General features: G+C 44.6%; 2 protein-coding genes across 2 annotated transcripts in view; one reads left to right on the top strand and one right to left on the bottom strand.

The window, feature by feature from the left end:
* LOC308151526 (mitogen-activated protein kinase-binding protein 1-like) overlaps positions 1-6,683 on the top strand; it is a gene marked incomplete at both ends in the record, with an annotated part of 23,960 nt that extends 17,277 nt beyond the window's left edge. Inside the window, 9 exons of the mRNA XM_080524417.1 lie at positions 1,900-2,001; positions 2,162-2,225; positions 2,381-2,530; positions 2,743-2,903; positions 4,371-4,646; positions 4,755-4,896; positions 5,509-5,600; positions 6,035-6,120; positions 6,447-6,683. Of these exons, the coding sequence (XP_080380543.1) occupies positions 1,900-2,001; positions 2,162-2,225; positions 2,381-2,530; positions 2,743-2,903; positions 4,371-4,646; positions 4,755-4,896; positions 5,509-5,600; positions 6,035-6,120; positions 6,447-6,683 (1,310 nt within the window). The remainder of the gene's footprint in view (positions 1-1,899; positions 2,002-2,161; positions 2,226-2,380; positions 2,531-2,742; positions 2,904-4,370; positions 4,647-4,754; positions 4,897-5,508; positions 5,601-6,034; positions 6,121-6,446) is intronic.
* A 1,535-nt stretch (positions 6,684-8,218) lies between these two features.
* Positions 8,219-12,500, bottom strand: part of LOC308151517 (uncharacterized protein) — a gene marked incomplete at both ends in the record, with an annotated part of 46,910 nt that continues 42,628 nt past the window's right edge. The window contains 4 exons of the mRNA XM_080524405.1: positions 8,219-8,377; positions 8,976-9,147; positions 9,353-9,437; positions 10,503-10,696. Of these exons, the coding sequence (XP_080380531.1) occupies positions 8,219-8,377; positions 8,976-9,147; positions 9,353-9,437; positions 10,503-10,696 (610 nt within the window). The remainder of the gene's footprint in view (positions 8,378-8,975; positions 9,148-9,352; positions 9,438-10,502; positions 10,697-12,500) is intronic.

Below are 12,500 nucleotides of genomic sequence, written 5' to 3'. Positions count from 1 at the left end.
AACAATAGTTTGATGCCATTCCTCATTCCATTCCAGGCATTACAATGAGCGTGTTAGATGATTTCTACCTCCCATCAGCCTCCCTCTGCTCCCTACTGAACAAATATACTTTTTCACTTGAAAATGATGACGAAAGTGATACACACACCAGTGTCACATTACTTGGGATAAATGAAATGGATCATTTATTATCGTTCATTCAATCACTCCATCAATGTTTAAGTAAAATAGAGTAAATAATAAAGCAACAACATACCCCAGGTGAAATAGAATTAAGCAATATCACACGAGAGGGAGTGTGTTATACTGAATATCAGCACGGCTGTGATTCGGTCGTAGGTACGACAGTATAACACACGACCTCGAGTGTGATATTGCTTTTATACAACAGTTCTACAGCGCAATTTATTAATTAACAGTAATAAGTGACAACAGATTATTATTTGTTTGTTTATTTAATCATTTATTTTGGCTCCGTCAAGAAAAAATAGTTCCGCAACGGGACTGTTCAACTGGACTGTTGCCTAGTAACCTGAACACAAACTAGCTACTTTGTATCGTGGCTAGCTACTTTGTATCGTGTACATTTATTTGTACATTTCCATGTATTGTGCAACCAGTGAAATATGACTCGGTTGACAGTCGCTTTGGTGGCATGTGTGAATGTGATTCAGTCAGACGAGTTGACATCAGACAGCACGCTGCTCCATCGTTTTCTAGTGTGCACATTATAGTCAAATATCAACATGAGTCAACTCTCTAACAATGAATACGGTGAGGTATCCAGTAGTACACAGTCTATTCTAGCACAAGCAATTGAATCAGACGCGCCTCTTGAACTCACACTTACACATGTCCGGAGGTCAGAACAGCAGTACGATGGCGCAGGTCTGCTCTACAATGTAGTCTAATTAACGGTCATTTAGAACACCTGTGCGGCGGAGTGATACGTATAGTTAAAAGTCCCAGTGCTGTTATACTGTATATCGTAACTCATGGAATGCCTCTTGTCCAATCAAATTACTTGGTCGGAACTAACTGTTGTATAATTAACGGTAATTTAACACCTGTGCGGCGGAGTGATACATGTAGTTAAAAGTCCCAGTGCTGTTATACTGTATATCGTAACTCATGAAATGCCTCTTGTCCAATCAAATTACTTGGTCGGAACTAACTGTTGTATAATGGTTCTTACAAGTGTCTATTCATTTGATGGTGTGTGTGTGTCATTTCATGACAACATTTTCATTTTGAGAAGACATTATTTTGAATTTGATTTTATGCGGTGGTTGCTTTTGCAAGAGATTTGTGGAGTTGAATGTTTTGTGTGTGCGTTTTTGGATTTGTGTTAAGAGTTAAGAGAAAATTAGCTATGCTTTGAGAAAACATGTTAAAGCGATAGAGAAAAACTTTAATAACACACATTACCTTCTGTTCCATACATTTGAAGACATAGTTGGACACCACAAAGTGTAAGAAATAGTATGAATGGAAGTTCAATAAGAGGTCAGGACAGACATCCATTCACAGGACCAACTCCTCAGATTCTGTTCAGATTCCTTCACTACAGAGGGACAAACACTAACACACATCACATTCAGTTAGCTACACCCTCCAATGCACATTTCATACTTCAAAACAGGACCACAGGTCTTTAGTGTTAGGCATTATCATTATTTTAGTGTTAGGCATTATCATTATTATTATTATTATTATTATTAAATTTGACATTTGACGCCTCCCCTCTCCTCCCAGACACAGAGAGCGTAGAGCCTCACTCCTCAGACCAGGACAGCTCAGATCTTGAGGAGGAAGATGAGGAAGAGGAGGAGGAGGGGGAGGAGGAAGAGGAGGAGGAGGGGGAGGCGGAGCAGGAGAGGGGGAGGATGGAGATGACTAGTATAGATGAGGCTTTGAGGACTGTCTCTGACACTTCAGACTACAGTCAAGAAGCCTTCCTCCAACAGAACATTGAGATGCTGACAGACCCCAGCAGCATGGGTAAGCAACACACACACACACACACACACACACACACACGCGCGCACACACACACACACACACACACACACACACACACACACACACACACACACACTCTCACACAAACACACTCTCACACAAACATCATTTTGTTTCTTCATCTATTCACTATTTGCAGAGAGGACCAATGTTCCACACCTCAGTATGTCTACACAATACCTGGCCAGAGGCTCTACTAACAGGTACAGTATACTACCAGGGGTCCCAGAAGTCCCAGAATACTTCAACAAACACCACACATGGCCTCAGAGCTTTTTGGGAGAATGTTCCATCCTCTATAATTCTAACTCTATATCCATTCTACTCACTGTAATCCTAATGTGATGTGTGTCTGTAGGAGAAGCCCCCTGTTAACTAAGGCCCATGGAAGGGAGCTGGAGGGCCACTCAGCCAAGCCCCTGGTGTCCAAGGTGCAGCCTCTGATGGAGGGGGCCATGAGGAAGGGACCCTCAGAGGACATGTCCCCAGGCACGCTCGAGGGGACAAAGTAAGCAACAGAGAAGTCGTGATTGACTTTCTCACCCTCCAGATAACACGGCTACAAACTTTTATTTTATTGGTTGCAAAATGATCTTTGCTACCGTCACCGCTCACTGTTAAGCACGTTGTGACAAATGTACTTGTTTATTCGCTATTCGCTATTACATTCAATGTACAATTGACGTATGGATGGATAAAGCTGTCCCCCTATCTCGCCAGCGTGGAGGCGAGTGCTCCAGAGAGGAGTCTGCTGCTGCGTTCCCTCCCCCAGAAGAAGATGCCGTTGGGGGCTCAACTGTGGAGGACGTCGTCCAGCCCCACGACCAGAGCTCCATCCCTGGGGGAGAAGTCCCAGTCAGTCCAGAACCTACCCTCAGAGGGTGAGTATAGAAATATAATTTGTCGATTTTCTATTATGAATCTATTCCTTCTATGTATGCAGTATCAGACACGTGACAGTGGATCATGATAATGAATTACATCTCACTCGCCCTCAAACTTCTTTATATTATGTATTTATTTCACCCCATCACCTATGTATCTCTTCATTTCTATGCACTTCCTCTGTTGAAACGAGATGATAGTAGGGGAGGCTGGTGGAAGTAGAAATCAGAGGATGGGCTCATTGTAATGCATGGAACAGAATGTGGAATGGTATCAAACACAGAGGAGGGCCATTCCTGACTCCATTCCCATTATAATGAGCCCGTCCTCAGCTTTCTGCCACCACCTGCCACCTCTTATCTTCTGTGAGACAACTCACTGTTTACTGAAAAGCCAGACTCAGGATGGACAGTTTCTGTACGGCCAGTATCTAATGCGTGTGCCCCAAATAATACAGTGAAATGAGCCCCTCCATGATCAGGTAATTGGCAGAAAGAATTATAATATATGCCCTTTAGCTGACACTTTATTCAAAGTGACTTACATTGCAGTGAATGCATACATTTGTCAGTATATATGGTCCTAGCTGGAATCGAACCCACAACCTTAGCCATGTGTTACGCCCCCTGGTAACTCGGGGTAGCAGGGCGCAACATAAAGAAACAGAATGGACAAGTGAGGGTGCAGTCACACAAAACCAGGAAACCAAAATATGCAATAAATTATTATTTATTGAAACAGCAACACAGGGAACACAGAGGACTAACAGTGGCACCAAATAAGAGTAATAATCAAAATAATAATCCCACCCCCACTTTACAGGTGCTAGGCACCTCAAAGTACAGTGGGTGGTGCTCACTCTAAACTGGGGTGCTAGACAGCAGGTAAATCCTATGTGTATGCAAGATGTACATCCAGGGTATCTCAACTAGTCATCTGCCCCTGTGTGCACAAATAAACATAAATAGTTAAACAAAATACAGGTTACAACTTAAAGTGATGTCAAATCAAAAGGTACAAAAGGTAACATACCGGTAACAAATGGAAGCTTTCACATCTCAAATGATATAAACATGTAAATTAACAAGACCAAGAAGAAAACCAAAACAAACTAGATCTCTACCCACCAGAGTCCTGCCACAGCTCAAACAAGGGAGAGAGAGAGAGAGAACTAAGGACACAGAGGTATTTATAGTGAAGGAACAGGTTGATTGATGATCAGGAACAGGTGTGGAATGATGGGACTGGAACCAAGCATGCATCTGAGAAATTTAGGAGAATGACAACAGGGGGAGACAAAAACACAGTACACAAAACCAACCAATAGGCCTACTTCAACAGAAATAAACACATAAAACCAACACGGTACGTAACACCATGCTCTACCAACTGAGCCACAGAGGAATAATAAACCTACTGCTAACTGATACCCACTGACTAATAAGACCTTCCCTCTTTTACAGCTCTCCGCTCCCCCACTCGAGAGGCCCGCCCTCGCCCCCAGTCTGTGGACCGAGACTCTTCCAGACCCTCCTCTCGCACCGCGCCTCACCCCCCCGTCTCCCCCCTCCTGCGCCTCTCTCCCATGCCCTGGGAGAGCCCCAGACTGAAGTCGTTGGCGGCCCACTCCTACATGAACCCCACCACCAGCTCCCAGGCCAAGACCAGCCGCTCCGTGTCCCTGGGAGAGGGCCTCCAGGAGGGGGGTGGAGGGAGCGGAGACCAAGCCGGCCACAAGAGTAGGACATCCGTGGGGCTGCTGGATCTAGAACGACCCCTCATCTCCTCCTATGTCACCTCTGTCTCTTCTCTCTCGTTGTCCCCCTCACCCTCCTGTTCTCTGCTAGACGTCCCTGTCGGTGCTGCTGTCTCGCCCGATTCCAGTTTATTCTTCCCCTCAAACATCCTGCCCTCCAGGATACCCCTTCCCAAACATCTGCTCGCCCCTCGACGCAGCCTCTGCCTAGAGTCCACTCCACCCTTCGATTGGTGGGTGCCCCCTGCAGGAGATCATGTGTGTGGCGGGTCATTAGTCCCTGGATTGAAACAACAAGGTAAAGTGGACCTTATAGACGCAGAAGAAGTAGAGTAGTAGAAAGTCGGTAGAAAGTGATGGAACAGTCTGATAATCGTTGTTCTGTCTCCACAGCCCTGGGCAAACGTCTGTCTCTGACCACAAACCAGGCACTCCTGGGTAACATCCAGTTGATGTCGGTCAATCCTACCTCATGTGCTGTGAAACAGCGAGGAAGTTTAGATTCATTGAGGTAAACACCATCTCTATGGCAACAGTAAAGAGCTTTACACAGAATAAAATTCTTGGGTTCAGGTTCATTCGACATTGGCATTGCAGCAGAATACAAAATCAATAATAAAATAAGCAGGATATAAAAACAACAATCAACAATAGCAGCGATAGCGTCAATAGCAGCAATAATAGAATAAAGTAAAGAGTGCAAGTCAACATATCAACATTATTAATGTAAGCAACATTATGGGAAGTTCAAGTTATAGTCAGGTTGTGCAGTTCAAGTAGGTAGTGTTCAAGTAATCAGGTAGTCATAATATATATTATTAATGCAGTGGGGATGGTCTCTACAGTTCCATGGCGACAGAACAGGAGACACTGGTGTGTAAAGAGCGCCCCCTGATGTCGGTCCAGGTGTACGGCGTGACGTCCACTCCTGAGCCAGGTCTGGGGTAGACGACGGTCCCTCTGTCATCATCACAACTACTCTTCCTGTCCGTCACTCCTTCTCTATTCCTTCTCCTCATCTTCATCCTCCTCCTCCTCATCACTGTCTGTTCGTCTGCGCCTCAGCGGTCTGTCTGTCCCCTTCTACTGTCACCACTGCAGCATGCAGGGTGAGTCCACTCTGTACCATCTCACATGGACGGCTACCTTCAACACTTTACCTTTCAACTTGTTGTGTGTGTGTGTGTGTGTGTGTGTGTGTGTGTGTGTGTGTGTGTGTGTGTGTGTGTGTGTTGAGCTTTGTCAAGTGACCTAGAAAACATAACAACAAAAAGACAAGGTGTGTGTGTGGCGTGTTCTTCACATAGATGAAGTATCATGAATGTTGAATATTGAATGTTGAATTATTGAATGTGTGATTTCCCCCAACAGAATCCACTGTCATCGTGGAAACCTGCAGACAGGCCATAGCAGATCTGCACAGCACTGTGAGAAGAGCCACCCAGCTCTACGCAAAGGTGTGTGTGTGTGTGTGTGTGTGTATGCATGCGTGCGCATGTGTGTGGATGTGAAGAGAATAACTAGCTCTTCGCCTCGCCGTTTCGCGGTCACCACCCGATCATAATCCACTTCATTCCAACCCTTCTTATGTGAGGCTGTCACTTGTATATGCATCCATACTGTATGTCAAGCTGACAGGTGTGTGTGTGTGTGTGTGTGTGTGTGTGTGTGTGTGTGTGTGTGTGTGTGGTGTGTGGTGTGTGTGGTGTGTGTGGTGTGTGTGGTGTGTGTGGTGTGTGTGGTGTGTGGTGTGTGTGGTGTGTGTGGTGTGTGTGGTGTCCAGGTGCTGGGCTGCAGCTCAGACCCCAGTGGGCAGACACAGGGGATGGAGAGGGGCTTGGCTGAAGCTCTGGCCATGGTCCGGGATGAACTAGACTCTTTACCTCACCCGACACCCAGAGGAGGGGTCAGGGGTGAGGCTGTGGTCAAAGCTGATGGGGACAGGGCGCTGGCCCTGCTGGAGCAGTACTCTGAGCTCCTGCTGAAGTCAGTGGAGAAGAGACTGGACCACAAGACCTGAAGAGGACGGAGACACGCACGCACATCTGCCAGCGTGATACTGTGTGAACCAACACAATGTCTGTCTTTCTTTCAGCGTTATATTATTGTATAGGATAGGAAGAATGTGGGGAGAGCTGCACTGAGGGCAAAGATGATACCCAGAAGAAGACACTTCAAATAATTGCCATACATATAACAATAATAATAATTATAATAATAATAATCATCATCATCATCATAATAATCATTAATTGATTATTAATTAATATGAATTCTCAACACTTTTATAACCAGTTGTACCAGTTTGCATTACTAAATGTGTTTCCTTGAAGTTAAACTGAGTTAATTCAATTAATTAAATTCAATTGACACATTTTGTCTTGTAATACAGTACCAGTCAAAAGTTTGGACACACTGGTACTGTAATTCATAATATAATATATTAATACTAATATTATAATAAATGTATTGTATGCTGTATGTATTATTCTACTTGTTTTTAATAATGGATGTTGAATGGTATATATGGTAATGGCATTATGTCCTGATGTGAATGTGGCTGATGTGTGAATGGTATTCTTCTGTAAAGTGAATCTTGATATCCAACATTATTGCAGTTGTCTGAGAGTTCTGAGATTTAAAAAGATGTAAAGCGTCACCTGGCTTAATGTTTAAAAAAAAAGAAGAAGATGTATTTCATTTTATTATTGGTGAACTGCTAGACTCACTCCTTACCAGGGGAGGACAGGCTCATTGTAATGCATGGAATAGAATGAGGAATGGTTTCAAACACAGTTGTTGATACCATTCCACATTCGCTTCCATGCATTACAATGAGCCCATTCAGCGATTTCTACGGGACTGTCAGTCAGCCAGTAAGTAGGCTAGACACAGCCTGACGTATCTAATGACAGCCCATGATCGGGAAGAGAGACTAGCCTGTTAGCATCACAAGACCAACCCTAGAGGACTAGGCTGAATGCCCTCTTATGCTGAATGGCCTCCAGTTAAACAAATAGCATGTTAGTTAGTTGAACTATACAAGTCTGTATGGTGCACTCACTTCATCTTTTGACTTATTCAGACACGTTTTAGGCACAGTTAAGTTTACTTTTGGACATAGAAAATACAAAGTGTACAAAGACTTTTCTAGATATTTTCACTCATATGCACATGGACATAGGAGTGAAATGCTTAGGGTGAGTGGGATGGGGTATATGGCTGATGGAGGGTAGACAAAGACTTACCCCCATACATAGGCTTACATGTAACATATTTTCAGACAGGGGAGGCTGGTGGGGGTAGAAATTGGAGGACAGGCTCATTGTGTGTACCATTCCTCACCCGTGTGTTTGATACCATACCTGATTCCGTTCCATGCGTTACAATGAGCCCATCCTCTGATTTCTACTTCCACCAGCCTCCACTGCTTTTAGACATAGTTAAGAGCATCACACAATATGTAAATGTAATTCATTGTCATCATTATCATCATTACGTCGTCATCATCATTAGATCATCATCATCATGCACGTATGATGTAGTGTTTAAAGCTTAGGGTAACGTTTCCACGGTGACGTTGGTGAGGATGACATCGTGCAGGATGTTGATTCTGTCGATCTGGTTGAGCTCTTTGACGCGGTGTTTAAACTCAAACAGCTGGACGCCGTTCACCGCCACCTTAAACTCATTATACGTGCACAGGATCTTCATCTGAAACACACAAGAAATTCGCTTCTGATGTGGTGTCACCAAGAGGTTTCTGAAAGCTAATTCATAAAGACAGCTTTTCAAGGTAAAGAGACCAAATACAAACTGGCTTCCAATAGAACAACCTTCCTTGATTATGGTTCAACACATGAAAAAAAAGATAAGATAATGTTTGTATACTGTGGTTGATCTGATCTGCCAGGTTATTCATCTGATGATCAATAAACTCCTGTTATTTTAATGGTATAGTATGGTTTTACCTAAATACATGAGTACTTATGATAACCTTCAGTGTTATTTAGTTTAGTAATGCCCTGTGAATGCCTCTATAAGGTGTTATAAATTGTTATGGTTATGAACAGATTTACAAGACAATATTACACTCATAGAAGCCTCTTCAAGAAGAGCGTTATCAATAGTTCCCACCAACCTCAAAGGGCTTGTCTGGCCTGAAGCGAAGTTGTTCTTTTATCTAGGATCATCAGCCCTTCCAAACGTTAAAAAGGTGGAAAATTGCGTTTTGTGAAGAAAAAAAATCCACTAACTTTAACTAATGAGGCTTTGTTAGTTGAGTCAGTGCATCTTTGACTCTCCGACTGACCTCAAAGGGTTTGCCAGGAAGGAAGGGGAACGGGCCCTTGAGGTCTCTCTCCTCCTTGCCCCAGCGCTCGCCGGCCTTGTGGTTCCGCACCAACACCTGCTTGCCCCCGTCGTTGAAGCGAGGGTTCATGTGCAACGCAATGTCGACGCCTCGCAGGAAGTTCACCGTGAAACTGAAGAAGAACAATTTGTGATAAGGAGATCATAAGATTTATGGTAGTCATTATAGCTACTACAGGTTTCCCATTGGTAGGTCAGAAGCAAGAATTCTGGATTTTGGATTTGGTGGGTCCAAAAGAAAAGTAGGTTAGCCCACAGTATGTACAGTATGACCTCCTGGAACAGAGGGGATGATACGATAACCATGAGTCAACTCACTGCTTGGCATTTGGCTTGACCTCCCCCATGATGGTCATCATCATCTTGTCATAGACACCTCTGGCTAGGTTCAGGTTGTATGGTACTGTCTACACACACACACACACACACACACACACACACACACACACACACACACACGATACAGACAATCAAGTTAATTTATTTGCCGTACAACCGGTTGGTGGTAATTGTTTTCGGTACAGCATTTTTAGCTACAGAACTCTTTTCTTTCCGTATTGTCATATGTATATGTTGTATATTACTAATATTTTAGGATATGTGACATGGTCTGGGGAAAGGGTCTCATGTGTTTTTTTGTTTTGTTTTTTTTTAATCATGAAAGAGCCCACTCGATATATCAAACAACAGTTTTAAGATCACTAAATATAGTTTGTGAATTGGATTCACTGTCTCATCTGCCGTCTTACCTGCTAGTAAGTGATACATGGCTTGTAAACAAACTTGTTCAAAAGCAAGGACTGTATGATCATCTAATTATGTGTAGTTATGTGTTTCTAGCATGTTGATATTCTATCAGCATGTTGTGATGTGCTTAACATGCAGTTAGATGTTTGTAGAGATGTTCCTTTTTAGCGCTAGCTATTAGCAGCTGTTTCGCCTGTGTTTTGATTCAGAGTGCGTTTCTCCGCTATTTGGTTTGAGGTGGACCAACATTCAAATAAGCATCTTCTTCAACTATTTTCAATGTATGACACATAATTTGAAAGCTTACAGTCTGCACTTTTATATTCTGGAAAGAAACAGAAAAATGACCATGCCCTACTTGAGGACTTTTTAACCAGACCCTGTCACATATTTCCCAACTGGTACAATAAAGGGATTGCAGTAACTCACCAGATATCCAGGTGTTGGTGTTGGTGCAGGTGGTACAGGCCATTGTGGAGGTAAAAGAGGTGATTGCTGACCAGGCCAACCAGACTGACCTGGGTTGAGAGGCCACCCACCAGACTGACCTGGGTTAACAGGCCACCCACCGGGCTGACCTGGGTTCACAGGCCACCCTGGGGCACTGGGCTGGCCTTGGGCAGGGGCTGGGACTGGGGCTGGGGCTGGGGCTGGAGCCGGGGGCTGGGGATACAGGGGCTGGGGAGGCTGGGGATACTGGGGCTGGGGAGGCTGGGGATACTGGGGCTGGGGAGGCTGGGGATACTGGGGCTGGGGACCAGGCCAGCATGGTTGACAGGGATGGGCTTGTGCTGGAGCTGGAACTGGAGCTGGTGGCTGAGAAGGCTGGGGAGGCTGGGGATACTGGGGCTGGAGTCCAGGCTGAGAAGGCTGGGGAGGCTGGGGATACTGGGGCTGGGGTCCAGGCTGAGAAGGCTGGGGAGGCTGGGGATACAGGGGCTGGGGAGGCTGGGGATACTGGGGCTGGGGAGGCTGGGGATACTGGGGCTGGGGAGGCTGGGGATACTGGGGCTGGGGTCCAGGCTGAGAAGGCTGGGGAGGCTGGGGATACTGGGGCTGGGGTCCAGGCTGAGAAGGCTGGGGAGGCTGGGGATACAGGGGCTGGGGAGGCTGGGGATACTGGGGCTGGGGTCCAGGCTGAGAAGGCTGGGGAGGCTGGGGATACTGGGGCTGGGGGGGTCCAGTCCAACAAGGCGTGTTGGGCTGCCCGGTCCAGCAGGGTTGAGGTTGGGGAGAGAGGGTGGGCTGTCCGGGCCACACAGAGCCTGCTCCAGGCTGAGGAGGCCAGACGGTACCCTGCGGGGCGGAACCAGAGGACGGACAGCCACACTGAGCGTCAAAGGGTTGGGGGGGAAGAGTGAAAGTGGAGCGAGTGGGACGGGGGGGAGAAATGAGGGAGGGGATCGAGAGAAGGGATGAAGAGAGCATAGAGAGGGGAGAGGTAAGAAGGGAGGAGAGGACAGAGGAGGGAGAGGGGAGAGAGAGCGAGAAGGGAGGGAGAGAGATGTGTGAGATGAGAGGGTCAGAGGAGGGATCATGGGGGACAGGAGGGACAGATGAAAACAATTTCTGACATACAAACAGATAGGCATGCACGCATTCATGACACATGCATTCACATACAATAAGAAACCATCCACATTTGTACGCATACAAATGAAACATGAGAAAAGTTCATTTCAAAATGAGGATGAGTTCCAGTATTCTCAGCAATTTCTTCTCAGTGTAGAAGTCAGAGTAGTACTCACATCCATCGTATCTGTGGAAGAAAAGAGATTAAGATTATTTTATCTTCTAATTCAGCACAAATATCTCAAGTAGAGATATGTATACTAAGTAGGGACACATCAGACATCAGACACAGAAAGGGATGGCCATTTTTTATACTCTATACTCATTGAGATGTCAACTCTGGTCATAGCATCATTTTTTAATAATTATTTTTAAAATCTTATTTTAAATTAAAAAAACGTTTTTATAACTTTTATTTAATCAGATAAAGTCTAATTGAGATTAAAAATCTATTTTACAAAAGCGTCCTGACCAAGACAGGCAGTAGCGCAGTTAACAGAGTTGCAGACATAAGAACATCTAACAATTTACAATGAAAATAAAGAATAATAAGAAATATAAAAAAAACAAAAAACTATATGAATCGATATTTGTCACAAGTTCTCAACATCAGGGATCAAACAGGCGCAATATGAATCAGTCAAAACATCTACAGCCAGATGTGCCCTCCTCCAAGACATTTAGAATGACTTTAAATGCATTCAATGAGACCAGCTCCCGAAGATTCACGTAATTTTGCAACTGATTCCAAGAAAAATTGAATTGAATTAATTGAATGACATGCATTAGGTAGTAGCTACCAGTGAGTTATGTCAAACTTGACAACGACTCAGGAGTTGACAAAAGCAGAGATAGACTGGTATTGAGGCGACCACAGAGAGAGATGCATTCTTAGATAGGAATGTGTGTATAACAGTGACTCTATTCTCTGGTGTCATGCCACAGTCCAACAAGCCAGGTACTGTCCTCTACTCTTGTGACAGCAGATTCCACAAATATCAGTGAATAATATCATTACCTTATTACCTCACATCAGGAAAATATTTCGTCTCACATTTTTACCTCTGCACCTCTGATTTTCATGCAAGCGATTACCATCCAAGGTTTTAGGAAACAGTTTTACTATCATCTACTCATTGAACATTGT

Source organism: Nansenia antarctica (genome assembly GCF_963989245.1).
Source record: "Nansenia antarctica genome assembly, chromosome: 1".
NCBI classification, from domain to species: Eukaryota; Metazoa; Chordata; class Actinopteri; order Argentiniformes; family Microstomatidae; genus Nansenia; species Nansenia antarctica.
The sequence above is the reverse complement of the archived record's forward strand: the minus strand, read 5'-3'. Positions and strand labels throughout refer to the sequence as shown.